The 24,405-nt window shown below is 51.0% G+C and overlaps 1 protein-coding gene across 5 annotated transcripts in view; it reads left to right on the top strand.

Annotated features, from left to right (window-relative positions):
- Positions 1-24,405, top strand: part of PUF60 (poly(U) binding splicing factor 60) — a 30,028-nt gene that overhangs the window by 524 nt on the left and 5,099 nt on the right. For 2 of the 5 annotated variants that reach the window (XM_078856053.1, XM_078856052.1), the window contains exons 2-8: positions 3,378-3,971; positions 4,604-4,693; positions 7,387-7,452; positions 8,998-9,159; positions 12,080-12,214; positions 14,905-15,118; positions 17,041-17,240. In XM_078856053.1, coding sequence (XP_078712179.1) covers positions 3,378-3,971; positions 4,604-4,693; positions 7,387-7,452; positions 8,998-9,159; positions 12,080-12,214; positions 14,905-15,118; positions 17,041-17,240 — 1,461 coding nt within the window. The remainder of the gene's footprint in view (positions 1-3,377; positions 3,972-4,603; positions 4,694-7,386; positions 7,453-8,997; positions 9,160-12,079; positions 12,215-14,904; positions 15,119-17,040; positions 17,241-24,405) is intronic. The other 3 variants (XM_078856054.1, XM_078856057.1, XM_078856055.1) reach the window with 3 other exon arrangements.

Raw genomic sequence — 24,405 nt, 5'->3', positions numbered from 1 at the left:
CATAGTGCCCGGGCACGCCGAGGCTCTGGGTCCACGCGGCTCTAAAGCTCCGGGGCTCGGAAAACCCCGCGGCTAAGGGGCCATGGGGTCTCTCCTATTCTGGGGCCCCCCTGGGCGAGGTTTTAGTCAACCAAATGAGAGGTGCTGCGGTCGGGGTTGAGTCGCCAACGCTCCGCCGAGGGCTCGCGTGGGTGGGGGGGTGATAAACGCTCTTTGTGAGGGGATCAGGTGGCCCGCTATGAACGAGTCGTCGTCGTCGATATTGACAGCGATTAACTCGACGCGCGTGCACATCTGTGATGAGACCAATATACCGGAATGCGCACGATCAGAGCATGGGAGCTAAGCAGGATTTGAACCTAGAAAGTACTTGGATGGACGAACACAATTTCGAAACTGGTTTTCGAGGCTGTAGGTAGTATTGTGTGACGGGCAACAGAGGGCAGTGAAGCATAATCTTCCCTCGCCATTATGTTACTCTGATCCAACATCTATGCTCCCCACCTACAACCCAGCCAGACTGACCGGCGTGGTGAAATATGGTTGAATAAGCATCGCGAGCAAAGGGGCGACATGCAGTATAAATGCAAATTACACAGAGCAATAATCCCCCTTTTAAACACTGATATATTTGTTAGACACGTGTACCCATGAGAACTTCGCCGTGTCTGAGTACTTTTTCTTTAGGGGGGTGATCCTGTGAATGTTCCCAATTGAGCGCAGTACTTCGCAGTGTGAATCTTCAACATTGCGATGTGTGGTCGGTCGTACATTGTGTGGATTTGTTTAATCTGTGGGAGGAAACCGGATAACCCGGAGGAAAACTGCATGACGCGGGGAGAACGTAGAAAGCCTGCATAGGACAGCGATGAGGATGAATACTGAATTGTGTGAGAATAGGGGTTTCCCCTTTTTTCTGGCAACAAAACAGCTGTGTTAAGTTTCGATTTAAAGCTTTCGTGACTGCAGGGTTTCATATTCTTGATTCTTTCGGTAAAGTCACGTTGAAGGGAAATAATAAAATAATAATACATGTTTTTTTCTTACCGAAAGAACCAAGAATATAGCTGTTAAGTTGTTAACACCAAACTGAAACATTTTACATGGAATCATTTCTGCATTAACCACAATACTTGGAGTAAAAATGCAAACAAAAAACATTCTGATAATATATGCATTGTCTTTGAAACTGATTGATCCACACCAGAGACAGCTTTCTTTTGAGCCTCGTCTCAAACGGTGTCAGACCAGAGGACGCCAAAAGGCGTACTAAATTGTGTCGTGTGGTGGTATGTTCAGTGAGGTGGTGTTGTGTGGTTTTTATCGTGGTGCTGTCAGGTGGCTAGTGGAGATTGCAGTCCGGCAGTGGATTCCTGAATCTTTCTCGGCATTGCTTAAAGTTTAATGAATAATAGCATACGACGTTTCGATTGCAACACAAGCAATCATCATCAGGTACAAATGAAAGAGAAAACAAAACCTAGTAAACTTAGAAATATAATGTAATACAACACACATAGTTGGCTAACATAAGAGTCGGCACCCTACCTGGTTGATTACGTTCTTCCAAAGATTGATAAATTTAAGAGAGAGATTAAACAGAGGACAGGAGACAGACAGACACGTAAGCAGAGAGATAACACAGGAATCTTTGGAAGAACGTAATCAACCAGGTAGGGTACTGACTTATGTTAGCCGACTATCTGTGTTGTACTACATTATATTTCTAAGTTTACTAGGTTTTGTTTTCTCTTTCATTTGTACCTGATGATGATTGCTTGTGTTGCGATCGAAACGTCGTATGCTATTATTTAATTTATTATTTTATCTTTATACGTGACTTTACCGAAAGAACCAAAGAATAATTCCTGCAGTCACGAAAGCTCCAAAATTAAGATTGAACCACTTCTACGGGGAAGTTCCAAGTTTACCTTTTTTCTCTCTCTCTGGGTTTTTTGTTCTCTCTCTCTCTGCCTGTATATTTAGTGTAATTTTTTCTGTCAACACTCGTTTTTTGTCGTTCTTAGGTTCTGCTCTGTCTGTGTGTCTCCGTTCCTCTTGTTTTTATCTTTTGTCTTTCTTTGGAATTTTCACTTAAATTCTAACTTAGCAATCTTTGAAATACGTAATCGACCAGGCTATGCGTTAATTGTGTGTTGACCGACTCTCTGTGTCGTTTTACATAATATTTCGATACTTTGCTGGGTTATTTCATTTTAGTGTGTTTCTTTCTCCCTCTAAGCCTGCGTACTTCTCTACGCGTCTCCTCGTACTCATTGACATGTAAATTTTGTCTCTAACCCATCCCTCTCGCTGCCTCCGCCCCCCTCTGTCTATTTAAGGCCACCCCACAGAGACGATCACCCCTCTCTGTACCTGTGTTGCTCGCTCTATGTATCTTGGTGATATCTGTCTGCTTATATGTCTGTCTATAGTTTTCTGGTTAGATTTTATGTCGCTATTTCATTATACCTGATGATGATTGCTTGTGTTGCGATCGAAACGTCGTATGCTATTATTTAATTTATTATTTTATCTTTATACGTGACTTTACCGAAAGAACCAAAGAATAATCAAGTTTAAAGTTTAATCCCCAGATAAGCTAATTAAGACCCTTATGCCAAAACGATGTTATAAAATTGGCCAAACATTCCATTGCAGGACCTACCTGAATACAGTATTTTGATAAACAGCACAAATAATACAATTTGTAACGCACACAATGTTTCACAAACATAAATTACTATAACTGATATGCGAATATTATGGGTTGGAATGGTTTTTAGTTCCTAGTTAAATATTTACAACAAATTATGATCACTATCTTTTGGTCATTGTCCTCATCGCCAGCATCATAATCAACAACAACAGAAAAAAGGGAACACACTAGCAGGAGATGGAGCGATGAGATGAGTTCATGCGCAGGTGCTGAATGGATTCTTGCATTGCAGGATCGTGAAAAATGCTGGTGGCTGAGGGAGACCTTCATCTCGCAGTGGATTAGTCATGATTGACTGAGGAGTCGGTTACAATTAAAGGGAACATTCGACCTACGAACGTTCAGAGATACGAACAAACCTGTGTATGTCCAGTTTCCTGTTAGGACCAAGAATCTTAGGAAGTTAAACCGCCGTGCAATAGATTGCAGTGGTGGCATCTACATCTGCAGAACATGAAGAACCAGTGGATTTCTATATCTCCAGTAGATTATACAACTTTTACAGCCAATCCCCGTGTTTAGTGTACACGCCGTTCTGCACGTTTGAAATTGACAGTAGTAAAGTTGGACTCACGAACAGACCTCTGGAACCTAACTCGTTCGTAAGTAGAGGAGTCCCGGTATTTATTATTTTTAATTGTTCTGTTTCTCCCATCAGGACTCGCTCGGGGTACTGGATCCTCCTCCCCTGCCTGACACCGTCAGCGCCGAGGAGGATGGCGCAGCCGGTTCCGAGGTCGTGACGGCGCCGGGCGTCCCCGAAAGCGATTCTCCTGCCCAGACGACTACGACGGAGGAGCCCATGGAGACGGAGGCTGGGGCCGAGAAGTCCCCGGAGCAACCGGGCCAGAATGCGGTGGAGGAGGACGGCCGTGAGGCCGGCGACGCCGCCGAAGTCGCCGTCCCCAGTGCCGCCATGCCGGACGCCGACGGCGCTGGCGAGGAACAAGAGCCTGGCGGCGAGGCAGCGGCAGACGGCCCCGCCCAGGAGCCCGGTGCCGATGCAGACGCTGACGGCGAGGGCAGCCCCTCTAAGCCGCAGTCCCTGCTGCCCCTGCCCCAGGCACCGGGCCTCCCGCTGACGGTGCAGCAGCTGACGAAGCAGGTGCCCAAGGCGCTGCTGCCCACGCCCAAGCTGTACGAGAACGCCAACGGCACGCCCGCGCCCGCCCAGCCGCCTCCTCCGCCGCCACCGCCCGTCAAACAGGGCCTGCCCGCTCTCACGCCTGCCCAGCAGGAGGCCCTGCAGAAGGTGGGAACTGGCGGCATTGGTGCCTCCGTGGCCCCCTGCAGACCCCCTGCTTTGGAATGTTTCACCAATTCTGTAAAAGGGTTGCAATGGTACCGCAGCGGTGAACTCACGTGTGATGCAGGACCCGCAAATTGTGGCAGGAAACCCACAAATCTGTCGCGCAATAGGTGCGCGTCATGGTGACGTGTTGACACGTTGATTGTTGTGATCTTGCGGCGAATTTTGCTTTGCGAGAGGAATTAATGATGCAGGGGGATGCTGCTGTCCTTTAACAGTTCGCACGCTCAACCCGCGCCCCAAATGTCGCCGGTTTGGTTCACTTTTCTCCAATCGCCGCTGTCGTCCCAGCAGTGTGAACGGGTTCACCACTCCAGTTAACTCATTGTCAGGTCTCGTTTTGGCGAGGAAGAAGTGTGGGTAACTCCCACCTCTTCCAAGACATCTGGCCAGTGTGGAACAGTAGGCCAAATACCCCATAGAGGTTTCTCGGTATAGTGCTCCCTCTTCTGCCAGCAGTGTGTGTGGGCAAGAAATTGCGGGCTGCACATTTAGCTTTTATACAGCGGCTGTTGCTGGTGTTGGCACTCATGGTGCTTCCCTCCCCACTGTGGTCTGTGTCCCGGCATGCGAAGGCCAAGAAATACGCCATGGAACAAAGCATCAAGACAGTGCTGGTGAAGCAGACTCTGGCTCACCAGCAACAGCAGCTCTCCAACCTGCAGGTAACGGCGCTAGCGTCCGGCGCTGGCTGCAGGGGGGGAGGGAAGCCCCTCACCCCCCTCCCCCCTGCACACACCACATCTCCCCCATCTATGGTCGTTGTTGGGCAGTGGCGAGTGGGCTCATCTTTCGTAACTTTGCCGATTGTTACTGGCCACTTGAAGTATTGGGGCCTTGTGGCCTGTGCTCGCTAACTTTTGTCTAAAAACAATTAAACCTATACAGCACCCTGCAGCCAGCCACCTTTATATAGATAGATACATTAATTCTGTAAAATTTTCAATTCAGCTTTGGGTATTATATATATTTTTTATTATAATTGAATGGGCCCATGACCCCCTGCTGCTCCTTTTTTTTGCCACTAGGTGGCAGCATCAGATAACTCGTGTGTGCGTGTGTGCGCGTCTGCGGGGCCCACACGTAGCCCCAAAGTGGGCCTGGCACAGGCGCCGTGGTGACGTCACCGTCACTTAGTGGCGAATGGCAGTTGTATTGGGGTCCACAAAGCCAGACCCACGTTCACTCACGGGAACATATCGGGAGCAGCCAACCGAGGCACCGCCGCGTCCCGAGGATAGTGAGACGGGACCAGCGGTGAAAAGTGTTCAGTCCAGCAGCGTAGGCGAGGAGACATTTTCAAGAACCTATTAGTGCCTCGTAGTTTATGCACAATAGTCTTAGTTCTTTCGGTAAAGTCACGTAGGTAAAAAAATGAAATTTAAATTAATAAAATAAAAATCACGACGTTTCGGAGGCAACACAAGTCTCCGTCATCAGGTGGGACCGTCACAGCCAGATCAAGTGAGCAGCAAATCTGGCTGTGAAGGTCCCACCTGATGACGGAGACTTGTGTTGCCTCCGAAACGTCGTGATTTTTATTTTATTTTTATAAATTTTTATTTCATTTTTTTACCTACGTGACTTTACCGAAAGAACTAAGAGTATGAATCCTTGCAGTCACGAAAGCTTCAAATCTAGAAATATGCACAATAGGTTTTTGTGTAAGGCCGTGAAATGATCTGGCCAATTTAATGTTGTAAAACCCTCCGTCACGCGACCGACGTAACCAAACAATATCTATATAGCGCTTTTATCCAAACGAAAGTGTCACGTGGTATAAAAACAATTTAACACGCCGATTCTTATTGTTTCAGCTTCATCAGTTGGAGGATAAGTCTCGCAACCAAATTTTGATGCGACATTTCGCTTAACTTTTGTCAAGAATCTTAGATGTCAGAATCAAATCCAGGAAGTTTGAATGAAGAAACACAAGCGGAAGCGGTTTCTTACATAATCGATTTTTTCCCCCCAGAAAAGATTTGCGATACAATTATCGAAGGAACCCCCAACTCGTTTCAAGAAATGCTTGTCACTTATTCCATGGCGAAAATATTTTTCTCTGTGTTTAATGTTTAAAAATTAATGTATTTGTTTATCTTCAATAATTGTTGAGGTAAAATTGTTGGCTAACTCTTTGAGGCAGTTGCGTAATCGATGACCTGGTGTGCTCACCTGATTGGCCAGACTGCAAACTATTTATTGGGAAATATTTTTGCGCGTAAACATGGGCGGCGTGCGTTACGCAGCGCACGTTCGTTATGCGCATTCGTGGCGTGACGTTTAACGCTCCACGTTTGGATTCGTGCATCACAAAGTATTCTCCACGGCAATGCTCACGATTACTTTGTGTTGTGCGGGTTCGACAGTTTTATGTCGAATTACGACCCTATTTCTGACAGGGGGAGGGAGGGGCTCATTGCCTCTTAAACACCTGGCAATTCACCAGCAAACCTGACTGCTGATGAGACACTAGAGTGTCGAAACCAGTCCCGTGCTGCTGAAATTATGCAATCTCCAGAGGCCGTGTGGCAAATGGATATGTTAAAAAAATGTTTTTTTTTATGTGGAGGGACTGATGAATGAAGGAGGCGTATTACTGTCTGTTTATTTTGTTACTGAGATTATCCACAATGATGCTAATGATTCTGTATTATGTATTGTCACCATGGGCTCTTAAATGAACATAATTGTCTTGCTCTAAACATTCTGGTACAAAAGTGATGAAAAAATGCATTGATTCTTGAACTTAAATCCCAACCCCAAATTATGACAGTTGCATTTTGATTGGGTGAATCATTGGGTGGCTTGTGATTCGGGTGGTTAAAATGTTTTATTTTTGGTTACCGGTAACCGCGAGAACAAACCAGTAAATATAACAGTTCCTGGTTTGCCGCACGTACAAATGTCTCTAAAAATAAACGTAAACTGCTAATTGTTTTTTTAACCGTGGAAGCCCTTCTGCCACCAGAGGCGCAAGCAAGCGATAATCACAGGGCTGCACCTGTACCTTTTGACTGACGCAAAACGATGGGTAACCTACCACACCATGGGGTTTGTACGTCCGCGCGTGCCAATTGGCGGCGGCGCGTTGCTTACCAAACGTTTCCCCTGGAAACGATTACCGGTTTGTGACATTTCCGAACCGATAACCGATTCCAAAAAAAATGGTTTCCGGTTTTATTTCTTTCCCGGTTATCGTTTTTTTAACAGGCTTACTATTTGTGATGCAGCCCGCTGTGTGGCTTGTCTGCCAGCAGAGGGTGGGTGCCACTGTGTTTTGGTTTTTTTTCTCCCAAGTTCCGTGGCGGCTGGGCTCATGGCAGGGTCTGTGTGTGTGTGTGAATGGAGCGCGCAGCAAGCTGCCTCCTCCATCTTCATTTGTAGCGGCTTCAATCGCGGAGGGGAGAGCCCAGGGCTCATTGTAAGTAAATGTTAAACTCTGAACCGTAGGGCGGTGCTGCTCTTGTCGTGTGTTCATGCAAGCATATGGCGACGGCGGAATAGTATTGTTACAGGGTGCAACAGTGACAATGTTGGGTGCGGAGCGGGTAGATGTGATTATTTTATTACTAGCAAAATAACTTAAGCAGATGATACCCCTCCACGTATCTGTCCCTCCGCATAAACAATAAACTTTAAGCAACAGCCTTTCGGGAGTGCATAACTTCAGCAGTCCTGGTTCAATGCAAACAAAACCAGTGCTGTTGAGATTACGCTCTCTTTGAAGGCTGTGTTGGCTGATGGGCTGTGTAAGAAAAAATAACTTCTGTTTATGTTGAGGGAAAGTGAAGGAGGCGTATTTATTGTATGCTTAGTTATTTTGTGTCTTAATATTCTACGTAACGACGCTAATGATTATATTGTTTTCATCTCTGCCCGTTTGTTACTAGCCGTTAAAAGTAGACCTACGGTAGAGCCTGTGTGTACACGATGCCGTCTTTACCGGTAGGGATTTTGAAGGATCTCTCTCCCAGAGACACACAATTGTATTGCTCCTTTGTCGTTGTTTTGTTATTGTGATGATTGTAACGTTCAGGGTGGCACACAATGCACTGGCACACAACATGCTGCGCTTGTGAATGGCGTCGCAAGGTGTTGTTAACGACCATTTCTCGTTAAAGTTCACAACGACTCTGGATTCGAATTGACGACAACCGTTTCTCCCACACGATGGTTATTGGGTAACCTGAAAACACATAACAGGTGGGCCGCCGGATGGCCACCAACCATCGTAGTCTGCGCTCCTTCAACAGAGGAGGAAATAGCACAACTACACAAACTCTCCTGAAGCCCTCTCGACGTGGCTTGGAGACCTCCACATTGCCATCTGCCTCGTGAATGCATTACTGCCATCGTGTGCAAGAAGAGAATCAAATAATCTCTACGAACTCTCAACAGTAATAATAATAAATAATAATTATAGTGATTTGAGTTCGATAGAGCCGCATCTTCTACACCGGGGCGTCTCGGAGGAGCGCAAGGCATGCGACACGCTCCTGTACGTCTCGTCTCAAACCGCGTGCCGTATAATTCGGCACTGCCCCAAACACACGTGCACCTGCAGGTCACCACCTTTCGGCTGAAGCCACCGGACGGCCAAAATCTCCTCGCAGATGTTCATTCACATTGGCAGTACAATATGGAAAGATAGTGACCTCTCGACAGTTGACCGTTTGCATTGGTAAATCCCTGCATTCCGATTGGCAAATATAAAGTAATCCATTAATATGCTTAAACATTATGCACGCATTGAGTCATGCGTGTTCAGAGTATGTATATATATTTTGTATTTAAACAAATTGTGTTAGATAACTCTGATGACCTGCACCGATTGAGAACGCCCTCAGTCAGCCGTGGATTCGTTCTCGCTCGTGCGTGCGAGTTTTAACGCGTACTCTCGCGACAATTTTTAGTTGCCCAGACGCCACAAATGGGAAAAACCTCCTCTCCCTTTCTTCCCCGGCAGATGGCGGCACAGCGGCAGCGCGCCCTGGCCATCATGTGCCGCGTGTACGTGGGCTCCATCTACTACGAGCTGGGGGAGGACACGATCCGCCAGGCTTTCGCTCCCTTTGGCCCCATCAAGAGTATCGACATGAGCTTCGACCCCGTCACCATGAAGCACAAGGTAAGGGCAGAGGGGAGGGCTCTGGTGCACGCACGCACGCAGCTTGTGGGCTCGTGTTTGTGCGTGTTTGTGTGGGGGAGCGGTGGCGTAGCGGTTGGCAGCGCGTTGCGTGACCGAAACACCGATCCGAGTTCAATTCCCGGTCACGGCCAACACTGGTGACGACCATTTGAACCGGGCTTGTGCCCTCCGCTAGGTAGTACCCGGTGCAATGTGTGAACATCGCGACGAAGGCGGCAGTCAGGCGTGGTCCTGCCACGCCACCCCCTCGTGTGCTGTCCCGCCTTGACCTTCATAGGTTCTACACGCTCACAGCACTTGCCCCAAAAATCTGTTAATGCTACATGGGGATCTTTGTCCATGCTTGTATGCGTCTCGCGTGTACGGGATGGTGCCGAGTACTATACTTTGGTGCTTATTTTTGAGCCCCTCCGATGGCTTTGCACAACTGTGCGTGCTAATGAACCCGGCGCTCGCTGGCTGGGGCTTAAGGCTGTGCTTACGCTGCGAGCATTGACGGGAAAACTCTTAATGCTCCACAAACCGTCAGGAGCCGTGCTCCTTGCGGAATAAATGTATCCGATTAAAATGTTGCGTGTGGGTGGGATGATGGTTAAAAAAGAGGAATATATTTGGATTAACAAAACTCAACTGCGACCTCCTGCGCGCAGTCATGATTACACATTATTTCAGTTCGCATTTGTCATTTTATTAAATGTCTCACGCTGAGCGATACTCATTTCGTGCACGGTGGGTAGAGGGGTGCGAGATTCACTGTGGGGGATTTGTCTGCGCGTGTTGTTGAGGTGTGAGTTGTGTCCGTGTAAGATTATTCTGGAACCTTTTGTGGTGGGTTTTTTTCTCGGAACTTTAATTGTGACTGTGAGGGGTTACCAGCCTCTCGCACCAACCCAGCATGCCCCCCCCATCACCCCGTTTCCCTCCTGCGGTGGCCTTGAGCAAGCCACGAGGTTACTGGCTAATTAGCATCATCAGCCTTCTACCCCCAAAATGGCAATGCTTGAATTATTGGATGAGGAAGCAGCCGCTCCTCATGAGTGGTCAGCTGATGTGCCCTCTGCTAAGGATGTGCGAAGAGCAATCCAGAGCCTAAGGCCAGGTAAAGCGGCCGGGCAGAGATGACCTCCTCAGTGAACAGCTGAGGGAGGGTGGTGATTGTGTGCAGATTTCGCTGTTTCATGTAATTGTTTGTACCACAGGATGGGTTTCCGCAGGATAGGAAGGATATCATCATGGTGGTCCACCTTGTTAAGAAGGGGGACCACCATGATTCCAACAGCTGCCAGGTGATCTTCCTCCTTAGTGTACTTGCAAAGGTCCTGGCAAGGATTATTCAGCATCGCCTTGCCAGGCACGCTGAGGAGAGGCATGCGGAGCTCCAGTGTTTGTTTGGAAAGGGGGCTTCCTACTAACATGCCATTTTCCCTATCCGTCTGCTACATCAGAGGTGTATGCAATTTCAAAAGCATCTATATCTCAGCTTTAAGTCTAAAATATCTTCACAAGGCCAGGGCTTTTGGTTATTATTTGTGCTTTTGGGATCCCTGACGTTCTGCATGGTCTGGAGTATAATGTCCACCTTGGGTATTCGAAAGGAATGTTTACTGGCCCCTATACTCTACATCCCAGTGAGTCTTACCTGATCAAATTAAACGTTTTGTTTATTTTCACATGGTTTTAGACCACGTAGTTCAAGAAGCTTTACATGGCTGTAACAGAGGAATTTCAATTTGGGACAAATACAACAATGCCCGGTTACCGTCAAGGGATGGCTCCCAACTAGTCACAACCATATTATGTATGCGGATTATCTGGTAATTGCTTCCTGAAGTATCTATTACTGAACCTAAAGGGTACCACGAAGAGGTGGGGCTTTACCATCAGCCCCACCAAAACAAAGCACCTGCCTGGGTGTTTTATGTCCTCAGTGTGCTTATGACCAGCTCCGAATTTGCAACGGATGTCTAACTCCGAATCAGTCTAGCGGCATTATCTTTTCATCAATTGTGTAATGCTGTGTGGAAGCTGCTTGGCTTATTGCTGCATTTGAAGCTCTATGTCTTCTCGGTCACAGTTATACCCTCTGTTCTCTGCTCACGAAACATGAACCCCTTTAACATAACATCTTTGCCAGTTTTAAGCATTCGGGCTATCCTGCATCCGTTCCACGCTGGGTTTAACCAGACCGAATTGCGCGAGGAGCTCAAAGTCCTTAATATGATCTGTATACTGTTCCATCGGTGAGCTCCTCCAGCTGGCAAGGCTGTGTTGGCTGGGTCATTTCGGCCACATGCTCAGCCACCACATGCTCAAACAGTGTACCTATCAGACGCAGCAGGGGGCTAGAAAAAGGTGGGTTGATTTGGTGTCGGAAGAAATTGAGTTGATCGGACTGCCAATGACTGGTACCAGCGGTGTCAAGATCGGCCTCAGTGAACGCTCATGATGGACGCAACTGGGCAGTTAGGAGCAGTCATCCTCCAACAAAAACAAAGGATGGAAGAGCAATGCTCACAACAAGCAGAGAACCGGGCGGCTAAAATTCAGCAAGTTTGGACAGTGGGGAGCACAGGTGGAGCATCTGCCAGTCGTCATAATCGGTTAACCCATAACACCTGGGTCTGTCCTGTGACCTCCTGCCAGCAGCGAACCTTCCACACTTCACTTGGCTTCAAAGTGCATCTAGCTTGCCACAAGCGCTGTCTTGACGTCACCGCCACTTAGTGGCGAATGGCGGCTGTTGTTGTGTCCGTGTGTGCGACGTGCGTGTCTGTGTACGGGAGTGTGCGCGCGTGCGTTTGTGTATCTGCGTGCGCGCGTGTATTCGTGTCTTTGGGTGTATGTGGGCGTGTGCGCGTGTGTGTGTTTGATTGTGCGTGCGTGGGGGCGCTGGGCGCAGGGCTTTGCGTTTGTGGAGTACGACCTCCCCGAGGCGGCCCAGCTGGCGATGGAGCAGATGAACGGCATCACGCTCGGGGGACGGAGCATCAAGGTGGCCTCCGCGAGCCCGCTGCACGGTCCAAGCTCCGCCGCAGTACAGCCTCTCAGTAGTAGAAACATCACGCCCACACCCCGTCGCCATCTGCATTGAATATTAGCCTTTTGAAAGACGCCATGAATTCCAGGGGCACCCACAGCACGCTCCCTCTCCGATGTGCACCGCAGCTCCTGTGTCCAGGCGCCCTTTCTCGACCGTGGTCCCTTTCCGGGTTGGGCTGCGCGTTGATCGTCGCCGTGCGCTCCCCCCGCGGTAGCGCGCGGGCAGGGGGGGGGTAAAGCTTGCGAGAAGGAACGCTTAACACGCCGCCTAACCCAGAAGGCCACACTTGGTGCAAACCTGCGTGTGGTAACATACATGCGCGTCTGCCCATGTGTGTGTATGTGGGTATATTTATGCAGCGGGTTAGCTAGCTGCGCAGCGAACCCGGTGACCCGAGTTCGATTCCCACTCACGGCCAACACCAGTGACGATTATCTGAACCAGTCGTGGGCCTCCCCTAGGTCGACTCAGCCTCAAATGAGTACCTGGTGCGATGTGTAAACATCTCCACTGGGGAGACAAAGGTGGTGCTGGCCACCCACCCACCCCCTCGTGTGCTCGCTAGCAGCACTTCCCGCAACAGTATGTTAAAGCTATATGGGGGATCTTTGTGTATGTATATATAAAGCGGAGGAGTGGTACTGATGACGCATTGCCCACCCCCTTCATCTTAAAGCCACGAGAGAGAGAGGGGGTGGAGCGCAGCAGTCACCTCCGCGAAGCTGGAGCAGGGCCGATGTGGTGCCGGAGCGTCGGCGTCGCCAGCGGTCGCTCGCTCGCTCGGCATGGAGAAGCGAGGTGGCCCGGCGATGCCGCCGAAGGGAATGGGCGAAGGGACGTTCCCGTTTGAGATGGAGACAGGAGAGAGGTGCAGGAGCTGTGGGTGTGCTGGCGAGACCAAAAGACGTCTTCAATGCCAGCAGCATTTCAAAAGGCTAATACCGAAAAAAACCCCATTATCCGAACCCACATCGTCCAGAGTAATTTGATCGAAATTTGTAAAAAGCCAAATTTGTTTTTGGTAAACTTCACATTTGCTGCCCCCTTTGACCCGACACAAGATAAATTGGCGTTGGTGCTTAGAATCCTGACATTTCAAGTTTCCGATTATCCGAACCGTAGCTGACTGCCTCCAGGGGTTCGGATAATCGGTTGTACAGATTCACACGTCGCGACATGAACTCGAGTCTTGGTTGCTGCCTCAGTGTTTGATTTGTTTTTTTGTTCTTTTAAATGACACTGAGAAGGGAACACAGTTTGAAGCGTCCCCGTGCCCTTAAAACCAGGTACTTTTTCTAAGCAGATCTGCGGACGTGAGCAGGTAGTGTGCATGCATCTGTGTGTGTGTGTTCACAATAAGTATGCATTTTGTGAATGAATTAATGAATTGGAGGCTGTCTAGAGATGCTAGATTTAAATATCATTGAACTAAATCAATCACATGATTAAGTACGTTTAAAGCCGGGCTGCAAAGTAAGCTAAACATTAACTCTGAAGCCTATACTAGGACCGTGACCCCAACGGTCGTGTGTTTCTCGCTGCTGCCGTGTTGACGGTATGAAAAAATACGACGCTTCGTCTGCTTTACTCCGTGGACATGAAAGAGCCCGTGACGTCATTCGTAACGAGTAGTGAGGCATTTGCATCCCGGCGTCACGTTCCAAAATTGCCAACTTTGAAAAATGTCCTGCAATCATTGCTCCCCCCCCCCCATCCCTCCGACACGGCTGGCAGGCGAACGCCCGCTCTCCGGTCAGGTGGCAAGTCAACTTGTGGTGCCACAGGGACAGCAACCGCTGGGGGTGCCCTTTTCTAACCTGTTGAGACGAGATGCGATTATTCAGGTCGCTTTGCCGGTTGTACAAGCTCTCTTGAGACGCCCCGGCGTAAGTGTGGATGGCTTTATCAGTCACCGTTGCCGTGGTAAAGCTCATACTAGGATCAGCCTCGTGCGTGTGTATAAAGCAGCGTGCGAGTGAATGGTGGTGATACAGTGAATGCGTGAATGCAGGTTGACGCTCAATCCATATTGACGGTAAATACGCTTAAGTGACCGGTTAGTTTTTATGTCCGACCGTGGCTCAGCGAAATAAAAATTTCCCCCAAAATTAAAAGCGTAGCCAGCTCAGGCGATGGGTGCGCGCTCGCCCGACGTCATGTAAGAGGGACGGGGGGGGGCGGCAGTCTGTGAGCCAGTGGAGCGAGTGTGGGAGGGTCCTGCCCCTTGGCACGCAACAGCCCCCTCACTCCGGCCACGCTCTGTGCCGCCAGCCGCTGACCACGTGAGAGACGCGGCGGAGACAAAACCGCGCGCCCCGGCATCAATTTGAATCGACGTTCGGTACACAGTCTGCAGAACTTTTACAGTAGGGGGCGACGTTGTTACGTGCGTAATCCCTGTAGAAATAATTAACAGCGGATATTTTTTTTCGAATTAGGACCATGATGCCGGCACACAGTGGGCCTACTTGACGTCAGGGGGATCTCTAGAATGCACCGAGCGAAGCGGACTGCACCGCAGTGTTTTAACGGCAAATGCACCCGCAGTATTAAACAGGGCGACCTTCCGGAACCGAACCACGAAACCGTCTGCAACGAGCGGTTGGGACGCGCCGCCACCGGATGGGCCACGGCCTTGACCGCGCACTGCGCTGACCGGAGTCCCCTGTGCGCGGGCCGGTCAGGTGGGGCGGCCCAGCAATATCGGGCAGGCACAGCCTATCATCGACCAGCTGGCGGAGGAGGCCAAGACGCACAACCGCATCTACGTGGCCTCCGTGCACCCCGACCTGTCGGACGACGACATCAAGAGCGTGTTTGAGGCGTTTGGCAAGATCACCATGTGCACGTTGGCGCGCGACCCCGTGCTGGGCAAGCACAAGGGGTACGGCTTTATCGGTGAGTGGTTCGGAGGGGGCAGGGGGGAGCGGCTGTTGGTGTTGATGATCCGCGCGAGTAACATAAAATTAGGAAACGTTTCTCTGCAGTCGACCATATGTATGTAGACACGGTAAGTCTTCATTTAACGCGGTGGATGCGTTCCTGAAAAGTGGCACGTTAAGCAAAAATTTTTCCCCATAAAAAATGTAACGATAAAGTTTGGCAAGATACGACATACTACAATGCACACGCAGTGAGACGGCAGGACATGAACCGAGACCGTGCCACCGCGTTCCTGTATCACTCCACGTATTATAAGACATCTTGGCCCCCATCGTTCCAGCTGCTGGCGCCGACCTCTGCATCGCATATCCGGTGTTTTAGCCAGGATCGGTCCAATACATAACCCTCACAGCAAAGAATCGAGGCTCATGGAGGCCTTTGTGTATAAATAATAGCGTTAATTAATTAGAGGTGATGAGTGGGTGTGGCTCGTTCCCCTACCGGCCCTCCCTTGGGTGACGGAGCTGTGGTGAGGCTGGAGCCGACAGGAGATGGATGCGAGCCGCCGAGTGTTGGCACAAGCGGTTTGTGGGGGTGTCTGTGTGGTGAGGGTGGTGAGCGAGAGCTGAGTGCGGCAATCATTGTTTCCTGCTGGGGCTGACCACTTGGGGGAAGAAGCATCCCATCACTGCAGTAGAGGCTGCTCGCCAAGTCGGTGGCGCGTCTGATGAGTGGGGCCCAATGGGTATCATCGCCCCCCCCCACATCCCTCCTGTGAGACCCCAAAAAATTTACATTTTATTGATATTTATTTACGTGGGTGTTTTGGCCTATCGATGTTTATGATAAAACCTATAATTTTCTTTCAAGAAAATGAGAACTGACATTAATAAACTCATATCACCAGAGGAAATATAATTGCTTTTTTTTCATCATAATCATGCAAGGCCCTGTTTATAAAACCCTGAGATTTCAGGATCAACCCCCCCCTCCGCGCCGAAATGAGAAACGTAACTTAATAGTCCTACACAAACCAGTATGGTACTAACCATCGAATGCATACCACCGACGACGGCCCTACACAACACGCGTACTCTGGTACCTCCACTCGGCTACCACACCCCCGGATGCCGTGGAATGGCCCACAGTGTTAACAATACAGTTGTAGGCTGTTGCATATTTCAAACGGCGGATGACAGAAGAGGAAGACACAAAAGAGCAGTTGGAGCTTTCCTGTGTAAGAGCCCAGCTCTGAGAGTCTTTATTTGCACCTCAGTAGATGTGTGGACCGTAGCTGCCTTGGTCTGTGTAAGCCACGCAGTAGGGGGCACAGGTGGTGCGTCTGCAGTCATCTCAGTCAGTCAACCCATGGCTCCTGGGTCTGTGCCCGTGACCACCTGTCAGCGAACCTTCGACACTTCTCGTGATGGCCGCAAAGTGCACCTGGCCTGGCACAGGTGCCGTGGTGACGTCACCGTCATTTGGTGGGAATGGCGGTTGTTGGTATTGGTGAGAGCCACGCAAACGCATCGAGCCTTCTCTTGCACGGTCGTCGCTTCGTTTTTTCGGTGTTACTGGCCGAGGAGTGCCAACCGGAAGAAAACTGCGTCGATACAAACTTAGGCTTACACAACGACGCCAAGCGCTCTATTGTACATCTATTAGGGTTTTGTTTTAATCTATGTTCAAAATAGGAAAGTAAATTTAGGAACACCCTGCTTATTTTACTCCTTAACCCAGCAGAGCCATGCACCTTGACGCGCCCTTTCCCCTCTCCCATGCCTCGCTCTGTTGCCCTGATCCTGCTGGAAATTTTACCCCGTACCTTCAACTACCCTTTGCCTTGACCCTGCCCTCCTTGCCTTGACCCCTGCCCCTCACCGTTGATGTTGCGCCTCCCCCCCCCCCCCACTGTGTTGGTGCCGTCACCGCCACAGAGTACGAACGCTACCAGTCGGCCCAAGATGCCGTGGCCTCCATGAACCTGTTCGACCTGGGAGGCCAGTACCTGCGCGTGGGCCGCGCCGTCACTCCGCCCAACGCCCTCGCCTCCATGGCCGCCATGTCGGCCGCGGGAGGGCTCCCCCCGGCAGCCGCGGTCGCCGCCGCGGCCGCCACCGCCAAGATCACCGCGCAGGTAAGGAGGTGGGGGGGGAGGGCGGTTATGTTCGAGAGGGGCGGTGCGCTCGTAACTGCCTCCCGGTTTTGGCAGCTAAGGTCTCGACGCGCCGAATCGGTGTAGCGGCGTTATATCTGTGTCGGCCTCCGTGACGCTGTGCGGAGGGGCTGCCCGGTACGGCGCTCCCAGGTCCTGTCGGGTTCACAACAGAGGTCGCAAACGGGTTTTGATTCCTTACCCGTACTCATACCCGGCCGCACCAGGGTCGCAAACGGGTACCTGTACCCGGCTGGGTACGGGTAGACGGGTATCGGGTAGGGTACGGGTATCGGGTACCCGATTGCGACCTCTGGTTCACAAGCGTGGGGGCCCGGCCGGCTGGCTCAGTGGCAGAGTGAGCGGCTCGCAATCGGAAAGTCTCAGAATTCAAATCCTGGTTAGTGATGGGAAGTTGGGGGTTGGTAGGTGGTGGAGTTTGACTAAGCCCTCCGTGCAAGATCACTAAAGTTTGTACCACTTTTGTGTCAACTTAGGTTGGGCGATGCATATTCTCGCCCCCGCAATAGGAATGTGGAATTTCCACCATTTGCTTTGCAGTGCTATAAACAGGAGATGAGTACAAATGTCTCATTGCCCAGTAGAATAACAGGAGATTACTTGGACCTCTGACTTGATAGAGGAGAACTGCTCATTAAATGCAACGCTGTTGGACAAAACTCTATTATCCAAGCCAAGATGATTGTGAAGGGTGCATTCATTTTCGCGTATGCGTCACTGCATCGACTCCATTCTTCTTTAAATAAGACATCATTTTCAAAACTAGATACTTCAAATCAATATGACGACACCCTGGGGGGGGGGGTAGAATGATTTTGAAATTTTGCCAACAAAGTGGCAGAATTTGTTGAACTTCCCATGGATCAAAGCGTGCATGGCTCTCATTGGCTGAGTGAACGACGGTGTGGGGGGGGGTACGTTAAAACGCCAGTGCTGCTGCTGCTGCCTGTTCTCACTCGCTCGAAAGAGCTTTCTAGATGTTTTCACTTCATTTTCTTGAGTAAAAAAAATATTCTCTAGGATTAATAGAAGCTATAACGGATCGCCGTTCTACGGGATCGCGCCAAGCGAGATCTTCCTGTAAATATGTGATGGGTTTGGCAGTGGCCCTTCTATATGGCACGTACTTTAATGTACTGCACCAAAACATCGCCGATTTTTTTTTTTGTTCCCTTTTAATGCCACGCACGGTGCTGTAATGACGAGGATGGACAGCAGTGTTGGTTATTCCTTCTGAGTGCGGAGAGAGTTGTGTTGGTCACGTGCACGTTGTTAGTACGGGCAGGGTATACGAATGGTTTTATTTCTCATTATTATGCCGTGGTCTGCTCAGAGTCTACTGGAGTAGGTTTATATCTGGATGTGCTGTGTCGCCAAACTGTGGAAATTATTTCCTGGGCTGCCGACACAGACAGACGTGGCTAAAAATAAGTCATGTGTATATGTTTCATTTGATATATGCGTCGTTTTTAAATCCTTTATATTAAGTTCGCTTGCTTGCGCGCTTACGACCGTGCAAATCTTTCGGTAGTTTTTTAACCCACTTCCCGTGATCCAATCGAGCTGACATTTTGCACACAGACTCGTTGTGCGTGACAATGTATTTTCGAGAAATGTTTTTCCAAAATTTGACACTTTTTAGGAAAAAATATATTATATTTAATTACCAATTGCTTAATGGTGGCAGCCATCTCAAGCCAGAGGACGAGAGGACTCTAGCCGCCACGCATATAAAAGATTTATAGTGAAAAACTTTGTTTTTACGGGTTAATTTTATTTTCCCTCCACATTTAAAATCAACATCACGCGTTTCGAGTATTTGGCTGCTATACATTTCCACGTGATAAGCCCACTTCGCTGAGCGATCATTTGTGGCCAGGTCGCTTCTGAAAGAGAGCTACCTCGCTCAGTGGGCCTTACCTGGTATCATGCAGGGACTACCTGTGACAGAATCACCTGGAATGCACCCAAGATCTCATCAGATCTCAGCAGCTAAGCAGGAGTGAATCGGGTTAATGCTTCCATTGGTAAACCACCCATGCATAAAATGTGTGATGATACTAATGATGTCACCTTGTGTGTGCTTAGTGCTGGTGTGGGTTTGTGTGTTGAGCAGCGGGTAGGAGTGTGTGTGTATAGTGATAGCGTGGAGCGGTACCATAGGGGTTAGCATGCGAAGCTACAAACCAGGCGACCGAGTTCAATTACCAATCATGGCCAACACCAGGAACGAATATCTGAACCGGTCCTGGGCCTCCCATAGGTCGGCTCAATCTGAAATGAGAACGTGGTGCGGTGTGTGCTGTGTGTAAACATCATCATTGGGGAGACGATGGCAGCCGGGTGTGCTGCTGGCCACCCCTTCGTGTACCATTCCAGTCTTCATCGATGCTACTCGCTAACAGCACTTTCCCCCACAGTCTGCTATAGCTGTACGGGAGATCTTTGTCTTTATAGCGATCGGGCTGTGCGGTTCATACGAGCGTGTACACGCGCCGGCATTGCGTAGTGGGTGTCATTGTGTAGTGACGCAAGAGTTGTGTGTGCTTCATATGAGTAAGTGTGACACTGATATTGTGTAGTGGCTGTGAGTAGTGTGCACAGCGGGGTTGGTCTGTGTGGAGTGAGTGACACCAGGGTTGCGTGGTATGTTTGTATGGGTGTGCACTCACGTGTGCAGGTGTGGGTCTGCGTGCAGTGGCACTAGTTTTGTATAGCGGCCATCGCTAGCCAGAGAGTCCAGTCACCAGCACATCCGCCATGACGCGGTCATCTTTAATTCACGCAGCGTTGAGGCGCACGCATGGGTTCTGTGTCGCCCGCTGCGCCACCTGGGCCCCCCCCCCTGGTCTCCCCCGCTCTCTCCTAGCCGCCAGCGTTGACAGACGCCCGTTGCTGGAGCCGAGACAGTGCTTGGCCACGCTTGCCGCGCAGTCAAATTGGCTGTCCGTCCGTTTTATTTTTCGTTCGTTCTGCAGACACGCCAGTGGAAATTTTTTTTTGCTGCCGCAGTGACCTCGGGCTGAGCAGCGGTGAGCGGCGAGCGAGCGAAACGGAGCGGCGTTTTATCCTCTCGTCCTCCCTGCCGCGTGATACGTTCACCCGCCCGTGTAACGGTTGATTAATGATTTATGCAAATTATACCCACACGGTACGATACGCCCAATGTTACATGTAGGTTAGTGGGGTGAGAAAAATTCGTACAAATGAGACGTCGGTGAGGACGGCTGAGCGGGAAAGAGAGAAGTGAATGTGAAAGGTGCGGTAAAAAAAATTAGCGGTTACGGGTACATAGCTTTAACTAAAACCAGTTATGGGTTTACCACATACGTATAGAAACGCCCTCCAGCAAAATAATTAAGTTGTTAATTGAGGAACGCAGGGAAATGAACCGCGCGGTGGCTTTTGGCGTTTTGTGGGTTCGCGCCGGGCCAATCTGTGCTCTCATTACCAACGTTCCGCTACGATCAGTTCACGGCTCCTGACTCTACGAACCGGTAAACTCACTCTGTAAACGGTTTCTGGATTTTTTGTTGTCCATCGGTTGTCATTTAACAGCCCGTGTGGAAACAAGACGAGCGAGCGGATGATCGATCCTCTGAAAATAACGACTACGGATCGTAAAAAAATTAAATGAATCGGCGGGAGGTGCGTTGTGGGGGGGGGGAGGGCGTTGTGGAAGGGTTGGGGTCGGGGGGGGGGGCGTGGGGGGCAGAGGTGTGGGGGGGTTGAATGACACTGTGGCCAACATAGCTCGTTAGCGTTGGCGTGCACGCCCCTTGTGCACGCACAACGGTGCGCCAGCCCCCCCCCCCTCCCACCGCGCCCCCCACCTCACAACTGTCCATCTCTCTCCCTCCCGCGCCTGCCCCCCCACGCCAGTCCGCACCGGCCAGTAATGCGATCTCGTTAATGCGCACGCGGGAACAATCGATGTAATCTCACCCAGCGACCCCCGTGGCCATCCGTCATCCGTCATGCTCTGCGGCGGCCCCCCACCCCCTCCACTCAAGGTCGGGCGTGTGGACAGACTGTTTCCCCGGGAGGGGGGAAGACCCCCCCCCCCCGGCCGCCCCCCACCCTTTTTACCCTACACAGTACCCACCAGCACCAGCGAGAGCACCCACCTTCATGCCCTTTACATAATAGCAATAACAGTAATTGTTGTTTTTTTATAGAGCGCCCGACACGCAGAGGCCTTGTCGGAGCACTGCACCTGCAATACGGAGAGGGGGGGGGCATCTGTCCCATGTGCGGTGAAGTACGGTCAAACAAACGCCGACACTGTGTGGGGGCGGTGAGCGGGACCTTCATCCAGCAGTGGATTGACAAAGGGCAGTAGATTATTGCTACTTGCTGCAAAGTGCACGTGGGAGGTGCAGAGAGGTTCAACAGCTCCGCTATCACTCGGACCTTCCATTGACCCTAGATGAGAGCCGGGGAATGTGATGTGTCCGAGAGGGTGGCCCGCAGAGGAGATGGTGGCGGTGGTTGCGGTCAGCCTGGGGAGGCCTTCATCCAGCAGTGGATTGATGGTTGTTGCTGCTGGTGATAATGAGAGCCAGTTTATATGAACACAAAGTCCCTCAGTGGAAAGCAGTGTCACGGAGTACGGCGTACAAACAAACACAGCCGGCTTGCTCTTGGACCTATGGACAGGATTGGGGGAGTCCCGGATAGCTCCCGCACTGAGTAGTACGGTTGGCTACGTACGGTGCGAAAGAACTTCAACATGCAGCTCCGGGCATTGCACCAACGATCACCGTCAGTTCCACGCGGGCCGAGACGGGGTGAGGGGGGGGTCCACCAACTCCCCCCGCCCCCCACCGTGCACGCAGCATTGGGCGACGGAGCTGTGGCTTTGTGTCTCAGTCGCTGCCACGCGTGTGTGCGTTTGCGCGTGTGAGATATGGCCGTTCTGTAGTGGGGAGCGGCAGGGCAGCGGTTAACGTGCCGCGCTACGAACCCGGCGACTCCAGTTCGATTCCAGTTCACGGCCAACACCAGTGACGATAATCTGAACGGGTCTTGGGCTTCCCCTAGGCCCGAGTAATCCTCACACGAGTACCTGGTGCGCTGTGTTAACATCGCCACTGGGGAGACAACAGCTCCCGCCCCTCAAAGACTATGGGGGATCTTTTGTCATTGATGGCCGCTGTTGGAGACGCACGGAGCAGCCTTGGAGGTTGGGGGGGTGCAGAGGGGATGACGGCGGCGGGCTCAACGATGGATCCTCACCGCTCCTGCCACAGAGGTCCCTGCGGCTCACTCTGCGCGTTACATTTGCACCTCCCTAATCCGCGTCCACTCGGCGGACAGAAACATCTCGGGCGGCAGTGGAGGAGGCGGCGGCAGCATCGGAGATGGGGGAGAGGGTTTCAATTTAATTCCAGTAAACAAACGGGGCCTTGGTGGTCCTGCCGCGTGCGTCGCGGTGAGGAGCGGTGCAAGGTGTGGGCGGCTGAGGGCGGGGGTGGAGAGTCGGGACGGTGGGGGTGGCTGTGGAGGGATGCGCGATGCCACTTCAGGGGTTGCCGCGGTTGCTGACGTTGCAACCGTGACCGGGTCTCGCCCTGTTCTTCTTCCCGGCTAAAACCCGCCACCGCCCCCCCCCCCTTAATTTGATGAGCCGTCCCGGGGAATAATGATAACTTATTAGCACGCTCGTTAACAATGTGGCGGGACAGCCACTGCGGCAGCGCAGCGGCGGCGGCGGCGAGATTAACGAGCGGGCTCCTTCACTCTGCTCCTCCTCCTCCTGCTGCCGCCAACACGGAGCAACGCAAATCTCCCGTCTCTTTATGTCACCGCCGCCCAAGAAGCCGCGTGCAGTGCCACGTTCCCTCCCACACAGCGGCAAGCCCCCCCCCCCCCTCGTGTTGTGATTGGTTGGATTTTGCAGCGCTGGAGCGGGGTGGTGGTGGTGGTATGAAAAAAAAATTCCACGGATTGTCAAAACACCCACGCCCTGCCTACCCATAAAACACGATGTGTGTGTGTGTGCGCATTCCACCCCTGCGCGCAGGTGGGGTGGGGGGGGAGCGAGTAGGGGGGGCGAGCGGGAAGCTGGGGGGGGGGGGGGGCCCTTTCAAGTTGAAATGCGTCCAATTGTCACGACTCGAGAATCAGAACGCTCGCGGCACCCTCGTCAGTATCACTGTGTGCGCCTTTGAAAGAAGAAAATCTATATGATGTACGATGTTTCAGGCAGTGGCCCTTCTTCAGAGCATATACATGATTTTAGGTGCCATGGCCAAAAACGTCACCTGTTTTGTTTTTCATATTAAGGCCACGTAGAGGTATTGTTGACGAACTTGCTTAATTTTATAATTCAGAATTTCATGTGTTTTGTGCACCACTGCTAACGGCAGAAGCACCAGCAGCAGCATCGACAAATAATTTGTCTGCGGTTCAAGAATCGGCTCCCTCCTCCCCATCTCGTTTATTGAGTTTTGTTCGATCCGCTACGCCCAAGTGTGAGGAATATCGCTCGCATTTCTAATTTTTCGAAAAACAAACACTCCATCGATTCTGGCACACGCGCGGTTTGATGCGCGTATTGCGAGCCTAGGAATACATTTTAGTTGAGGAATCGATGCGCCGTCGCATGCACGATGTTTATTATCACGATTATCTCGCACGCACATTTATTTACAGACGCTTAGTATTTCTGGCATGTTTACACCAGATAGGCTTTGTGCTGCATAAATCCGACACGTGGAGGTGTTGTTGTGGCATTCCTCTAGGCAGTGTGGGCGTGTGAGGTCCAGGCGGGCATGTGTGACTAGGCTAGCGTGCGTCTGTGTTTGGGTGTGTGGAGCGGCGGGGCAGCGGCTTGCGCTGCCGCGCCACGAACCTGGCGGCCAGAGTTAGATTCCTGGCTCACAACCAACAGATATCTGAACCGGTCCTTGGCCTAAGCGAGTACCTGGTGCGGTGCATGAGAATGTCAGCACTGCAGAGACAAGATGGAGCTAGCCACACCATCCCCGCCCCCCCCCCCCTCCTGTGCTGTGTTGGCCCTCATAGATGCACGCTCACAGCAGTAGTAGCGGATGTTAGGGCAGTGTACATCTCTCTTGTTTTTGACCTCGTCAAGGCCTCTGACCCCTTCACGATGACGCCA

Source organism: Lampetra fluviatilis, chromosome 4 (assembly GCF_964198595.1).
Source record: "Lampetra fluviatilis chromosome 4, kcLamFluv1.1, whole genome shotgun sequence".
Lineage (NCBI taxonomy): Eukaryota > Metazoa > Chordata > Hyperoartia > Petromyzontiformes > Petromyzontidae > Lampetra > Lampetra fluviatilis.
This window is presented reverse-complemented; position numbering and strand designations above follow the sequence as displayed.